Source organism: Cupressus sempervirens, chromosome 10 (assembly GCF_028749045.1).
Source record: "Cupressus sempervirens isolate cs-2001-9-10 chromosome 10, ASM2874904v1, whole genome shotgun sequence".
Taxonomy (NCBI): Eukaryota; Viridiplantae; Streptophyta; class Pinopsida; order Cupressales; family Cupressaceae; genus Cupressus; species Cupressus sempervirens.
This window is the reverse complement of record NC_143127.1, coordinates 854,470,295-854,485,490: the sequence shown is the minus strand read 5'-3', so window position 1 is coordinate 854,485,490 and position 15,196 is coordinate 854,470,295. Positions and strand designations below refer to the sequence as shown.

The 15,196-nt window shown below is 37.0% G+C and overlaps 1 protein-coding gene across 5 annotated transcripts in view; it reads left to right on the top strand.

Annotated features, from left to right (window-relative positions):
• LOC149536696 (sporulation-specific protein) overlaps positions 1-15,196 on the top strand; it is a 72,604-nt gene that overhangs the window by 46,905 nt on the left and 10,503 nt on the right. For 4 of the 5 annotated variants that reach the window (XM_089806918.1, XM_089806919.1, XM_089806917.1 and 1 more), the window contains 4 exons: positions 951-6,785; positions 7,077-7,235; positions 8,060-8,170; positions 8,311-8,453. In XM_089806918.1, the coding sequence (XP_089663044.1) occupies positions 951-6,785; positions 7,077-7,235; positions 8,060-8,170; positions 8,311-8,453 (6,248 nt within the window). Of the gene's footprint in view, positions 1-950; positions 6,786-7,076; positions 7,236-8,059; positions 8,171-8,293; positions 8,454-15,196 lie in introns of all 5 variants that reach the window. The other variant, XR_016357916.1, reaches the window with a different exon arrangement.

Genomic DNA, 15,196 nt, shown 5'->3' with positions numbered 1-15,196 from the left:
TTCCTTCTTCCTATTATGAAATCATAATTTTGAGTATTGCTTCTTTCCTTCTACTACAAGATGGTTAAACTTGTCTAGAAATTCTTTCCTCTTCATCAAATTTTGTAGGGTACTACAGTAATACAAAGAGATGTGCCTGAACTACCTTAAAACGTTAAATCCTATGTTCAGGGGTATGTTTTGGTACATACATTCTGCAGGAGTTCTTATCCAGAAAATAAAAATCTTTGGAAGATCTGGGCTAAATACTAGGGAGCACTAAATGTTTTCAATCTGAATATCTAACTTTTAAGCTTTTGATTGTATAAAAGACTTATAAGTGAGTAAGTTGTTTTCTTCATTATTTCATGGAACAAGTGAGTACCAAATGCTATGCAATTTCTTTGATAGAAATCTTTATAGCATATGAATGGTGAATGTAATCTAGCTCTTCTTTGAATACCACTAAGCTGTTGAAAAAAGTCATTGCTTATTTGATATTGCATTGGAAAAACATTCAATTTATTGAGTGAAATCATGCCCTAGCAAGCATCCATTCCCTGGAAGTCTTAGTTCTGAAAAGCTTATATTACTTGGTTCATGACAATGTAATGAGTTAGGGAGAAATGGTGAACTTCCATTTCACTTTATGTTTTTGAGTATGACAGTGGGACTCTGTCTGAAATATGGATTTAGTTAAATATTTGTAATTATGATATTTCTCAGGGCCTATGTACGCCTTGTTAGTTATTATGATGCTTGGAGCTTTTTTTGTTGATATATGAAAGAATCATATGTTCATCTTCAGCTATGGATCTTTTCCTTTTGGAATTTACTTTTCTAAAGAATAACAAACTTTCTTTGGGAAGTCATTCTGCATCAGCTACATTCTCCCTGCGTATTTCTTGATATGCATGTTTTAAAAACAATTGATGAACTGCTTCTAAATATTTTTCATTGAAACTAACCAGGAAAAGCCTCGATCCAGTTCGGCTGTTCGGCTCCGTCCAGGCAGTCAAGAAGTTTCATCAATAAAACTTAGTAGCAGAGCAAATAGAAACTACAGAGGGCATGCCACTGGTGCTACTATACCAGTTTATACTGCAGAAAACAACTATACTGCAAAGCAGCAGGATCATGATGTTCCTGAGGTTGGTGGTACAACAAACGGAATGAGTCAAGATGCAGAAGGCTTTCCGTCTCCTCTTACCCAAAATTCTAAGCCTCCTCTAAAATCAAGCAGTAATGGTCAGGTGCAAATGCATATGAAACAAATAGAAAGGTCAAGTGGTGAATGGACACATGGTTGGAGTTCAGATTATTCTACAGAAAATGATGTGGCAAATGTTTATGAAGAAAATGAGAGGCTTAGAGTAAATCTACAAATTGCTGAATCTTCAATAATGCAGCTCAAGACAGAGGTCACTTCATTAGAAAAACAGTCAGAAGGACAAACAGCAGAAATTAATACTCTAATGCAGCAACTTGCAGCAGAGATCAAGCAGGAACATAATTTTGCAGTACAAAATTCAAATGTCAGATCAGAGTGTGGAAGTATTACATCAAATTATGAACAGATACAGGCTCCAGGACAGGGCAAGGAAGTAAATAAGCATCTGGGAAATGGATGGCGTGACACAGGTGATAGCAAGTATACTTTGGAAGAGCTCAAGAAAGAGCTGGATTCTGAGAAACAAGTCAGCACGAGCCTCAAAATGCAGCTGGAGGAGACTCAAGAGGCACACACTAAGTTATTACTTGGATTTCAGGGGGATTTTAAAGGGAGAAAGACTGAGGAAATTGAACAGGTATCAAATAGAAACAATCAGGGACTTACGCACATTGAGATTGACTGGCTACAGAAGCTCATTTCTTCAGAGCACAAAGTCAGAGAAATGAAAGAGAAAATAAATTTGAAAGATGATGGGAGGATCTTGGAATTCCTTGGAGATGATCTTGAGGTTTTAGAGAGGCTATTTGAAGAGTTCAGGCAGGAAAACATAAGTATGATTCATAAGTTTAATGGTAAAATGATTGCAAGTGATAGAAATATAACTGAAGTTGATCCTGACAAGTTGCCCGAAGAGTTCTTCCTGCCACATAACAATATAACTAATTTTGGCTCTGGTAATAGAAATTCATATCTTTATTTGGATGATCATGAAACACCGAGCACTTATCAGCTTAACAAGCAGAAAAATGCATTACATGATATACATATTGGAACACATCAACTTTCAGGGAACATAGAAAGAAGAAATGGTTTTGACAAGTCAGGATTAGAATTTCAACTTTCAGAAGCTAAGCAACAGGTACAGATTCTTTCTACATCAAATCACCAGCTAGAAAATAGAATTCAATCCCTAGTGGAGGAAAGACTGGACTTACAAAATCGGCTAAATACAGTTCTAACAAGGGAACAAAACGAAGGCTTTATAGAAAAATCTATGACTGTCACAGAAGAAAACTGTGAACCACAAATCAAGAGAAGCCAAAACATAGGCAATGACCAAGATGAGATTTACAGCAGAATGTTTCATTTGGGTAAGAAAAAGAATCAGTTCATTCAAAATAGTTCTCAGTTTCGTGCACAGCAACATGATATGGAAAATGATGAAGCTCTGATGGCCACAACAAAGCTATCAGAGGTAGTCAGAAAAGGTGAAACTGATGATGATAACACTCTTGAAATGCAGAAAAGGATTTATGAGCTTTCTGCGGAAGCAGAGGACTATAGAAAAGCACGTGACTCTCTAGCATATGAAATAGAGCAATTAGAATACAAATATGAGGCTCTGATATGCGAACTTGAGGAACGTGTGTCATATTTAGGGAACTCAGAGCAACAGCTGCAAGAACAGTTGGAAAATTTGAGAAATGAGCACAGTGCTTCTTTATACAATATTAGCATCCTTGAAAGTCAACTGGAAAAGTTAAAGCAAGCGTTTGATCAACAAGCAGCAAGCTATTCAGAAGACAGGGATAAAATGGCCTCGTGTAAAGCTGAACTGGAGCAAAGGGCCAACAAAACAGAAATGACACTCAAAAAGACTCGATTGCATAATGCTAACACAGTTGGACAACTTCAGAAAGAGCTTGAGCATCTTTCTTTCCAGATTTCATGTACATTTAATACCAATGAAAAACTGGCAACACAAGCATTTGCAGAAGTATCTCAACTGCGTGTACAGAAGGAAGAACTGGAAGATCAATTAAAAATAATGCAAAAGTCACTTGAAAAGGCCAATGGGGTGATTGCAGAAACCAGACAACAGAGTGAATCTCAGGTGCAAAAACTTACAGCACAGCTGAATCTCTCAAAGCAAAGCGAAGAAGAGTTGCTGTTAAAGCTTCAAAACATGGCGAGTGAGATAGAAAACAAGAATAGAAGTGAAAAAGACTTTAATAAAAGAGACCAGGAACTTTCGTCCCAAATTTTGATGATGGAGAGACAGGTACAAACTCTAACAAATGAAAAGATCAATCTGCTTCAAAAGGCTGAAGAATGTAACATTGTAAAGGCTGAACTCCAGAGTACTAAAATAAGTTTAAATGATTGTAAGGCGGAGAAGACAGGTATAGAAGCTTTGTTGCAGAGAGTAAATGAGGAAAAAGGAAAATCTGAAAAGGAACTTGGTTCTTTGAATGAAATACTGAAAAATTCAGATACAGACTTGCATGAGAAGTATTGCAAAGATGAACGACATGAAGAAGTAGCATCACTTTGCTCCAGATTGGAAAATATAGTTGCAGATAAATCATCTCATATCGAGCAAAAGAACAAATTGTTGGAACTTCATAGCCAACATAGTGAGCTTAAGAAGAAGTTGTCTGAGCAAGAGTTAAAGACAGCAGAGATGAAACATTTGTTTCATTCACAGAAAGAACTTCAACAGAAGGCAGAGGCAGATATATCTCAACTGTGCGCTCAGAAGAATGATCTTGAAGAATATTCATCAGGCTTGCAAGCATCACTCCAAAATGCCAAAGATGAGATTGCATTTATTACGGGACAGTATGAAGGCAAGGTCCAAGAACTTATGACCCAATTAGATCTTTCAAATAAACAGCGAGAGGAGATGATTTCAAGGCTGCAAAGTGCATGGAATGATAAAGAGAAATGCATTAATAATGAAACAAATCATATCAAAAGAAATCATGAGCTGGCCAGTAAAGTTTCAATGTTGGAGACAGAGTTGCAGTCTGTTTTGAAGGATGTGAGTAGTCTTACGCAAAGGGTTAAGGAATGTGACAGTATGATGTCTGATTTTGAGAAAAATAAACAAACTTTGGACAGTACTAAAGTCCAAAATGCAGAGCTAAAATCAACTTTGCAAAAGCTTAAGCATGAAAGTAGAGAGCTTGAAAATGAACTTATATCATTGAAAGAAGCACTGAAAAGTGCAGAAAGAGAACTGGATGAGTTGAAATGTTCCAAGAATGAACTGGAGATCACAGTAGCATTCCTGAAGTCCAAGTTGGATAATCAATATGCTGACCTAGTATTGAGTAATGAGCAAAGGGATGAGTTAAGCGAGCTTCAGAAGCAGTATGATGAATTAAAACATAGGTTTTCAGAAAAAGAAGTGGAAGTAGAAGAACTTACAAAACATTTAGTTCATTCTGTAGAATATTCACAGAAGGGAGACGTGGAAGTTTCTCAGGTTTGTGCAAGAAATCATGACTTGGAGAAACAGTTATCAATCATCCAAGAATCACTACAATTAGAAAATGCAGAGAATGAATCATTGAGAATGCAAATTGAAGCCAATATGCAAGAACTATATCTGTTAACAAAGGAAAGGGAAGAGTTGTTATCAAAGATAGAAAATGCAATGACGGATCTTGAATTGCAGACTAAAAGTAAAGAAAATTCATTCAGAGAAAATAAGGAACTGTCCATCAAGATTTCATTATTGGAAACAGAGGTTGAAACAGCTTTGAATGGAAAGATGGAAATTCTTCATAAAGTTGAAGATTATGAAGTTGTTGTAGCTGAACTAGAAAGTAATAAAAGGAGTCTCAATATTTGTAATTCAGAGAGAGCAGTGCTAGAGGATTCCTTGGACAGGGCTACCAAGGAGAAAGAAAAAGCCGGTAAGGAGCTTGGTTTATTAAAGGAATTATTAAGGGATTCAGATTCAACATTACTACAGCTGAAGCAACACAGAAGTGAACTAGAGACAGAAGTCAGATTGCTGCAGTCCAAGGTGAATGAGCAAAATGATGAATTGATACGGCTTCATGGCAAAAATAATGAACTTAAACATAGGTTTCAAGAACAAGAATCTAAAACAGAAGACCTGATGAAATGCTTAGCTCACTCTAAAGATCTTTTGGAGAAGGCAGAACTGAAAGCTTCTCAGCTTCAAGCCAGAAATGTTGACTTAGAAAAGAAGTTGTTAGTTATCCAAGAATCTCTACAAATAGCAAATGCAGAGAATGAATCGATGCAAAAGCAGTTGGCTGCCAAGGTGCAGGAGCTAGATCTGTCAACAACACAAAGGAAAGAGCTTTTAATAAAGCTGCAAAATGTAATGTCTGATCTTGAGATTCGAACAAAAAGTGAAGAAAATTACTTGAGAGAAAATATGGAGCTTTCTGTCAAGATATCATTATTGGAAACAGAGCTGGAAACTGTTATGAATGAGAAGTTGGAAATCATTCATAATCTTGAGGAACTTAAAGTGTTCAAAGCTGAACTAGAAGACTGTTTGGACAGTGCTAATGAGGAAAAAGCGCAACTTGGTAAGGAGCTTGGTTTGCTAAAAGAAATGTTAAGGAATTTAAATTCAGAGCTAGATGAGCTAAATTGCCACAGAGATGAACTAGAGATAACGGTCACAGTTCTGGAGTCCAAGATGGATGAGCAAAATGGTGAATTGATACAGCTTCATAATGAATGCATTGAACTTAAGAACGGCCTCTCAGAGAAAGAAGTAATGACAGAAGATTTGAGAAGACATTCAATGCAGTTGAAAGAGCTTCAACAGAAGGCAGAACGTGAAGTCTCTCAACTCCGTGTGCAGAAGAAAGAAATGGAAGAACATTCAATTATGGTGCAAGAGTCGCTTCGAATTGCATTCATCCGAGAGCAATTTGAAATGAAGGAGCAAGAACTGATGAGCCAATTAGAAATGTCAAAAAGACATGCCGAGGACTTACTGTCAAAGCTGCAAGATAGGATGGAAGAGCTTGAAATCCAAAAAAGAAATGAAATTCAGTACAGGGAAAAAACTGAAGAGTTGTCCGTTAAATTTGTGTCACTGGAGACAGAATGGCAATCTGTCTTGAAAGAAAATAGTATCCTTGTTCAGAAGGTTGAGGAAAGCAGTGACATGAAGAATGAGGTTGAAGTTACCAAAGCAAGTTTAGAGAAGTGTGTAGCAGAAAAAGCACGGTTAGAACATTTGTTGCATATTTCTAATGTGGAGAAAGAACAACTTGATAAAGAGCTTTGCTCTTTAAAGGAAATGCTTAGATATTCTGATGTGGAATTGGATGATTTGAAATGTTGCAAGGATGAACTGGAGATGAAGATTGCTTCTCTCCAGTCCAAATTGGATGGCCAAGATGCTCAATTATTGCTCCGAGGAGATGAAAAGGATGAACTAATTCAGCTTCGAGAGTTAGAAAATGAACTTAAGAATAGATTGTTGGAGAAAGAGTCAAAGATGGAAGACATGGAGAAACATGTATCCAGATTAGAGAGAGAGCTTCAGCAAAACGTGAATGCACTTGTTGAAATTAAGAGAAAGTTGAAGGGCAAAGATGATAACACAAAATTGACTGCTGATGATAGCACAGTAAGTGCACTTTCTAAATTTAGCTGTGGACCTTACCTTAATATTTCTTCACCTTTTTACAAAATTAATGCTGTTGCTCAACCACTAAAGGCAACACAATTAATTGTTTCATAGGTCATGTTTACTATCATATAAAACTATATTTTCTGCATGCTTGTGACAATCTTGAAATTCTTCACTACATGTTGAATTGTTTCCTTTTAACTCCACTAGAGACAATATGTTATCTTGCTTGCATGCAATGAGGAGGTTCAACAATTTACACATTGGCTGATTTTGTATGGTTGCCAGAGTGAGGTGAAATCATTGGCTGTCGTACTTGGAGAGCCCTGGCAAGAATTTAGTTTACATGAAATGAAATCACAAAATTATATTGATAAAGTGGAGCTGATTGACGAGCATCTAGATGAGTCAACTTTGAATTCTAGTTTGGAACGGATTAACAAAGAGGTAATGACATGTGCAAAATATCAGTCATATTTAGAGTTTTTCTCTTCTTACTGAGCTGTGCTATATTTTATTAGCTTAAGGATGCCCACAAATTGAGGATGGTTACAGAAACTTTAATTTTCATTGTTTATATTTTTTCTTAGACATTTCTTTTAAAGAGGATATAGTTACTGGTGGTCGTTTTATTCTTTATGCTTCTGTGGTAGAAATTCTAATGCTAAATAACAATAAAATAGTGTGTAAGTAAGGTTTTTTAGGTCACAGAAAGGTTGGATGCTGTTTTGGCATATGAGATCCCCATATGGTAGCTCACAAAGGGATTTCCCTGTTTGCTTCTATATGTTTCCAAATTCTTAATCATTTCTGGATAAACCCAACCTTTCTCAGTCAACCAGACTTGGGGTACTTGAAAATAATATAATAAAATAGTAATTACAAGTGTAATAAAAATAATTACTAGTAAAAGGCATCTCTATTGTACCTCTCCTTCACTATTTTAGTATATTACTATGTAAGCACCATTTATTATCAAATGAACAATAATCCTTCTTAGTTCTCTTTAACAAGCTACTGCACCACAAACATCCTCTTCATGCTTCATAGTTAATATGACAAAAAGAAACATCTTATGTGGGCTTTGGAAATAACAATTTTCTGTCACATTTAGCCAAACACTAGATCTAAGAACATGGAGCTTATATTTGTCTTATGATCTTATCATTAATAAATAAAATTCTCATGTTGATCTTGTTCATTTTTTGGATTTGTTTTGTTTCATTTTTTTGCGCAAATTGAATTATTTCATAAATCTTGTATGTGTGTAGCTGGAGAAAATGAAACGTGACAATTTAGCTCCATTTCAGCAACAAAATGAGCCTCTATGTGAGCTGGATCGACAAAAACCATTACAGAAAGAAATGGAGCAGTTGCAGATGGTATGAGACTCGACGTTTTCTATGAGTAGTTGCAATTTCCCTGTAACATATTTGTATAATAATACTTACAAATATGATATGTAGAAAGCAATTTTTATATGATGCAGTTTACAATTAAACCAGATAGTATTGGTGTGCAGGTGAATAGACAGCTTGAGAATATGTTTCCCAGTTTTAAAGAGCCTGCAAGGGGTGGAAATGTTATAGACAGAGTCCTTGCTTTGGAGAGAGAGTTGGCAGATGCATTGAAAGCAAATGATGCAAAGAAAAGACAGTTCCAAAGGTATCTTCATTGGATCCAAATATATGAAACCATATCGGCGTATTCAGAATGCTTCTTCCCATAATCTTATCTGAGCATTATACTCACATGAAATATGAAATCACTTTTCTGGTTCGCAACCTATGAGTTTTTATTAAAAAAAATAAAGGATTTAAATATTCAAAATAATGTTTACGGTAGATAACTTCCTATTCTGTACCTAGGTACAACATAGTGTTAGGTATTTGTTATAACATATTTTCTCATTAGGCCCATGGTCCACATATTGGTCAATAGGATACATCTGTGTTGGCTAATGTTTTTGATGTCTTCTGGAATTCCTTTTGAGTTATTTAAGAATTTCTTCTCTCTAATTATAAAATTTGGGAAGGCCCTAATCTTTATATTTCATTCTTTTTTGGGAATTATTTTAGTGCAAGGTGTTGTTAGCCCTTGTCATTGTTACAATTGGAGTTGGCAGCATGAAACAAACAGACTTGGGTGATCAAGTGCCACCAATTTTTCTAATTTGCATGTAAATAATAGTTTCCCCAAATTCTTCTTGCATTTTTCTTTCGACAGATCAAATGGTATTCAAGCTTCAATTGATTTTTGGCACCACAACCCACATGGCAATGTGTGTGTATGAAAGAAGAGACTCTAAGTCATGACCAAGGGTGATGTGAGGGTTTCTTTACTAAGTTTATAATTGAAGCTTAAAAGAGATTCAAACCTTGGGGAAATGTTTGAAAGAGATCTGAAGCATTCAGCCATTGAAATGCCATTTTCTATAACGAAGAGGAGAATGCCAACCTTTGGAGTTATCCCAATCCTATTCCTCCAAATGGCTTGAAGAGGAGATAGAAAGATTGCAACTGCCTTCCTTAACTACAAAGGAAGATCTTATATTATGACTCCATATGATAAAACAAGCTGAAATTAGTCTTTCAGGAGGAAACTAGACAAGCCTTATAATACTCAACTTTTAATTTTATTTTGTAGTACTTGGATTGAATGGGAAATATCATGTTTTGGAGTTTGGCTACAATTTCTTTAAATTTGATGCAAAAGATATTATATTTCCTAGATGTCCAAACAAAGGCAAGATTATTTGAATGATCTTTTTAGAAAGAAATAATATTGTGGCTAAAGAGACTTGAAAGTATATTGAGGCCCTTACGAGGTGTTGATGTGAATTTTGCTCCACTACAACATGGAGAATCAAGTACTTAGTATTTCTAGGTGAAACAACAAATCTCCAACTCTCTCTTGAATAAGGATGCTCATATGTTGAACAATGTGATCAAACGAGACAACCTCAAGGTTCATCCTTAATTGTAGACTTTCACTCAATTTTATAATGCGAAATGCTTTTTCTCACCAAGAGACTTATTACTAGTTATCACAAAGGAACTTACTCTATTCATTCGATGGATATCAACCCTTTCAACTTCTCCAAATCAAACAACTTCCAACCGCATCACTATTAAAGTAAAAAAGGCTATCTAATTCTAAGAATGTAAGATAATGTTGATGAAGGGGTGAGCCTCTAATCAATCCTTGCTTCACCGTATCCTTGCCTCTAATCTCTCTTCGCATTGTCAATATTCATCCAAAAACCCGATTAAGGTGCAATCCAAATGAACATCTCCAACATAAGTTAAATACTTCCAATTTAGGCCCATACTGGTCTTACAACTTTACTTACAACTAGCAAGTAATAGAAGGTATGCACGCTACACCACTAATCACTATTCAACAATATCTTCCATCCATCTATTTCTACTTTATCCAACATAAAATAAAAACCTAATCTAAGTGAGAGATGCAAAGAACCTTGCAATACTCCAAAATGATTGTATATATCCACCATGCAAGCACAAAAATAAATAAAGAACAATTCTGGTAGTACTTTGGCAACAATTCTCCAACATAACTCCCATACAAATGATGTGAGAAAGCCTTTATATATGGAGCTCAATTACAAGAATGATCAAGATTGATTTGAAATAAAGAGCTAAGATTAATTCACATAAGCCCTAATTAGGGTTTCCATAGCCATAGCTACAAATATTAAATGTCAACCCAATAACAATTGAGCACCACTATGTGGGCCAATTAGAACATTACATAGCCTTCTTGAGCCATTAAGAAAATAGCATAAGCATAACAACTTGATAAGGTGCACCAACAAAGGAACTTACTCTAAGGACAAAAGATCAGTTACAACACATCAATAACAATTGGAAATCACAGAGATTCACAACACATTGTTAGCCTACCCTTCCCTTTATTTCAAAAACCCATCCCTTGAGAACCAGATAACCATCACATTTTTTTGACTAACTGTAAGAAGAGCATTCATTGAAAGCAAAAAGAAACAACTATGTAAGTTCCTACTATAACTAGTATCTAAGCCATTATGGCTTTCAATGGAATTGTACCAAAAAAATCAAGAGTATTGTTGCCATGTAGGGCCATTATATAAAATATAAACAAGGATAAGTAAACCAACTTAACCAAAGTAAAAGCCATTAAATCAAATTATTGCTCTCCTTGGGCTTTGTCAGCATCAGTTGGGTCCAATCTTCAGCCAAGAAGGCAAATAGCTCCCTAGTAGCCTCTCCATTAGAGCCCTTCTTGTCTTTAGATTCCTGCAATAGGCTTAGGGTAGTAGCAAAGGAGTTCATAACCCTAACTATGTAGGTTGCCAGTCTGGTGTACCTCGTGTCCATAGTTTCCAACTCCAACCTGAGTTTGGCAATAGCCTCTCATTGGTCACACATTCGACACCTGAACCTTTTTGCGCACTTCTCGTTGCAACATCATCCATATGAACCTGTTTACCTTTGCTAGGAACAAGGGAGGTAACAGTTTGGGGTAATTTTATTTCTTTTGCTTAGTGTTTTGCGGGGAGTTTGCTGTGTCCTCATTAAGGCTTGCTGAAACATGGGTAGAGCTATTGGTAGAACTTTGCTCATTGTTAGTATTTTAATAGTCTTTATCAATAAACTTCTTGCCCTTCATTCTAGGTTTAGATTTATTAGCAATTCTATGGGACCTACAGGGTTTTCCCCAGCCTCGCCTTTAGAATCCACATTGACATGGGGTTCGATTTTGGGTTTCTTAGTGCCAACAAAAGGATTGGTAGGGGCCTTTTAAAATTTTTCCCTAATTTTGGGTGAGGTAACCGACAGTAAGAGGGGAGGTTTTAGCTTTGTGGGTCGGCTTCTTAGAGGAACTTTTAACATGATTCTTGGTGGGGCTTAGGAGGGTAGTAACTTCCTCAACTATGATGTTCCTAGGTGGACAAAGGTCACTGTAGAAATTGAACAGACACAGAAGAAGACCTTGGTGGACAATGGTGTAGTTTTTTCCTTGGCTTTGACACTCCTTGTCATCATTAATAGTAAATTCAAGCGAATAGAGCAAGAAGAAATCAAAGGAAATAATGTCATGGTCCCTAAAATGATTGAGCAAAGGAAAGTGATAGTAATAGCGAATTTCGAAACTTCCTTCGAGGGTGAAGTACTTCATAGTGACCATGCATACCAGAATCCAGGGCTTGGGTAGCTCCTCTATTTTGAATCCTCCACATAACTTGACAAGCACCTTGTTCCTTCGGAAAAATTTATTCTGAGTTGTTTCGTTAGGAATATTGCTTGTCTTTTTCCATTTTCGGCCTTTAGAACACAACCTAGTTGCCTATGCAATATTGTCTTTGTTTATCTCAAAGAAAATGCCACCCATGGTGACCCGCCTTTCATTCTAACTATTAATGAATTGTAGAGAAAGACACTCATCATACCTATTCGTGGCTTCCATATAAGACATAATGCCACCTTTATCCAACATGAGCCAAAACTTGGGATCGTTACAAATATTATCATTGATTTTCTTTGGCTACACCCGAACCCTATCACCACCCATCTCTTCGTTCTCCAGAGTGTTAATGGTGGAAACACACAAAGCACAGAGAGAGTAATTGCATAGAGGCTTTAGAGCTTAGAAAACCATTGAGAAGGTAGCTCAAGAAATGATGGACAGCATGTAATTATAAGCTTTAATTGCACTGCACAGGGTAAGTACATCCCAATTGGGTGACACATGGACTATCTAACTTCAAAATCCAGGCAATATCAAATCTCAGACATAGAGGCCAGTAATTAATAATCTGATCACAGTAGGCAAAGTAATTATAAGTCATGTCAATATTATGAATTGGTGCCACTATTTTCATAGTTGTCTTGGTAGTGGGGCCCATCCCCTCCCACCATGAGAGCCACATTCAAATTTGAAAACACTGACATGGAAATGCCCGCTATAGGGATCGCCAACCAACATGGCTTCTTCAAGGATCTAACACTAAGAGGTTGTGCATCATTTAGGATTTACATGATTTTTCTCTCCCAATAAGGGAGGTGGTGTTGCTTCTGAGGGATGAGATGTGCCTCCAACATCTCAAGGCTCATACCATTAATCCCAAGATGCACCGCAACAAGGGAATCAACCACTACATTACCTTCTTTGAAAGTGTGTTGTACATTTAGGATTTACATGGCTTCTTCAAGGATCTAACACTAAGAGGTTGTGCATCATTTAGGATTTACATGATTTTTCTCTCCCAATAAGGGAGGTGGTGTTGCTTCTGAGGGACGAGATGTGCCTCCAACATCTCAAGGCTCATACCATTAATCCCAAGATGCACCACAACAAGGGAATCAACCACTACATTACCTTCTTTGAAAGTGTGTTGTACAAAGAATTCGTCGAGCTTTGTCAACAGGGGCCAAATGTCTTGTATTGTACAACTCACTTGCCAACTAGCATGTATATTTCCTCTAGTGGCTTCAATGATTAGTTTGAAATCCCCCTAAATGCAAAGGCTAGTAGCCCCTATAGCCAAGATAAATTTTAGACCCTAGAACAATGCCAATGCTTTAGCTAAGTTGCTAGATGCGAACCATAAGTTTCTTGTATAGGTCAAGATTAGTTCTCCCTTATGATTTCTTAGCATTTCACCACCACCAGCCAACTCACTATGGGCAGTGCCATTTAAGTTTAGTTTAAGATAAGAAGTAAGGGGGCCCATCCATTTAGTATTGAGTTGGGCTAGGGAAGCTCCATTTCCTTCGCCAACATATAATCGTGGAGGAAGGGGGATCAACCAAAGTTCTCCATTTACAGATTGAAGCATTTTCTAAGAGCAATTTCTCCATGATAGTCACCATTGTCTCAATGTTATTAGTAGTATCCTTGAAAATCCTATTCTTTCTTTCTTTCCATATGTTCTAGCAAATGTGAGGCGGAATGAAGTTCCAGATTTGTTGAATTGTAGTGTGGTTGGAGTGGCAATCCCGGTTGTGTATAAATTGTAGTAGATCCTCAAGGAAAGTCCAAGGGATATTGAATTTGGAAAGGATTGCTCTCTAGGCAGGGGAGTCAAAAGAGCAATGGATCAAGAGGTGGATGATAGTTTCCTTTGCATTCTTGTAGAGAATGGACCAATTAGTGAGTTGAAAGCCCCTTCGTTCGAGGTTATCAGTAGCCAAATTTTTCTATGCAAAACCATCCAGCAAAAGAAATTAATCTTGGGGAAGAGTTGGGAGTTCAAATTTCCCCCCAGCAAGTAGGGTCCTTGGAAGGCTGATTAGAAGGTTGTAAGTCAACTTGATAGAGAACTCACTAGATTGGTTTCTATCTCGGATGAAGATATCTTCGTTTTCAAACATGGGCATTCTAATGTCCTTTAACATATCTTGGAGGACCTTCGCCAATCGGAGGAGGTGGGGAGAGTTCCCAAGGCACTCAACAATCCTAACCGACACTTTGGTAGGGTTGATGTAGTTATTAACCATGTAACCCAAAAACTCCTTGGTTTGCCTCATAATTTGGCTGAATTGACTTTTAATCAGGGGCTTGTCCCCCACCCATTTGTCCTCCCAAAAATTGATCTTGTTGCCATTAGCAAAATGCCATCTAATCCCTTGTTTCAAAACGTTTTAGGTTCTACCAATATTGTTCCAAATTCTTGATCTTAGGGGCAGGTCCTTTGTCATAAAAGAGTATACAAAGGAGTTGTTTCTCAGATATTTGGCTTTCATGATTTTGTATCAACCATCTGATTGACGGGCTGAATTCCAACCAACTTTGGTAAGGAGGGTTTTTGTTTAGATCTGTTATTTTTCTGATCCCTAGGCCGCCTTGGGATTTGGGTATACAAATTGTGTCCCAATTAACTAGACTATCTCTAGCGTTCTCCTCCATACCTGTCCATAGGAAGTTTCTTTGGAGCTTCTCCACATTGTCAGCTATACTTTTAGAGATCTTAAATAAGGATAGGAAAAACATCGGTATTCCTTAAAGGGAGGCTTGGAAGAGTTGCAAATTACTAGCTTTGGTTAGAGTTTTACCTTTTGAGCCCACCAACTTCCTCCGAATTCATTCAAGAATGGAGTTCTAGAATCGGGGGGTAACCTCCTTAACTGTTAGTAGGAGACCCAAGTAAGTATTTGGAAGAGGTGCTGCTTGAAAAATGATAATTTGAGTGATTTTACTTTGTAGGCCTAAATCAAAATGGAAAAAGTAGATTTTTCTTTTGTAGCAATGAATTGATGGCCAAAGACTAATAGTCATCCATGAGTTGTTTCCAATGTTTGGCCCCAATGATTGAGGAGACCTCGAATGGAAGGGTGTCATCAACAAATTGGTAGAACCTTCGGAGGAAGGTTAGTGGCAACACATGCCTCGAATTTTATGTTCAC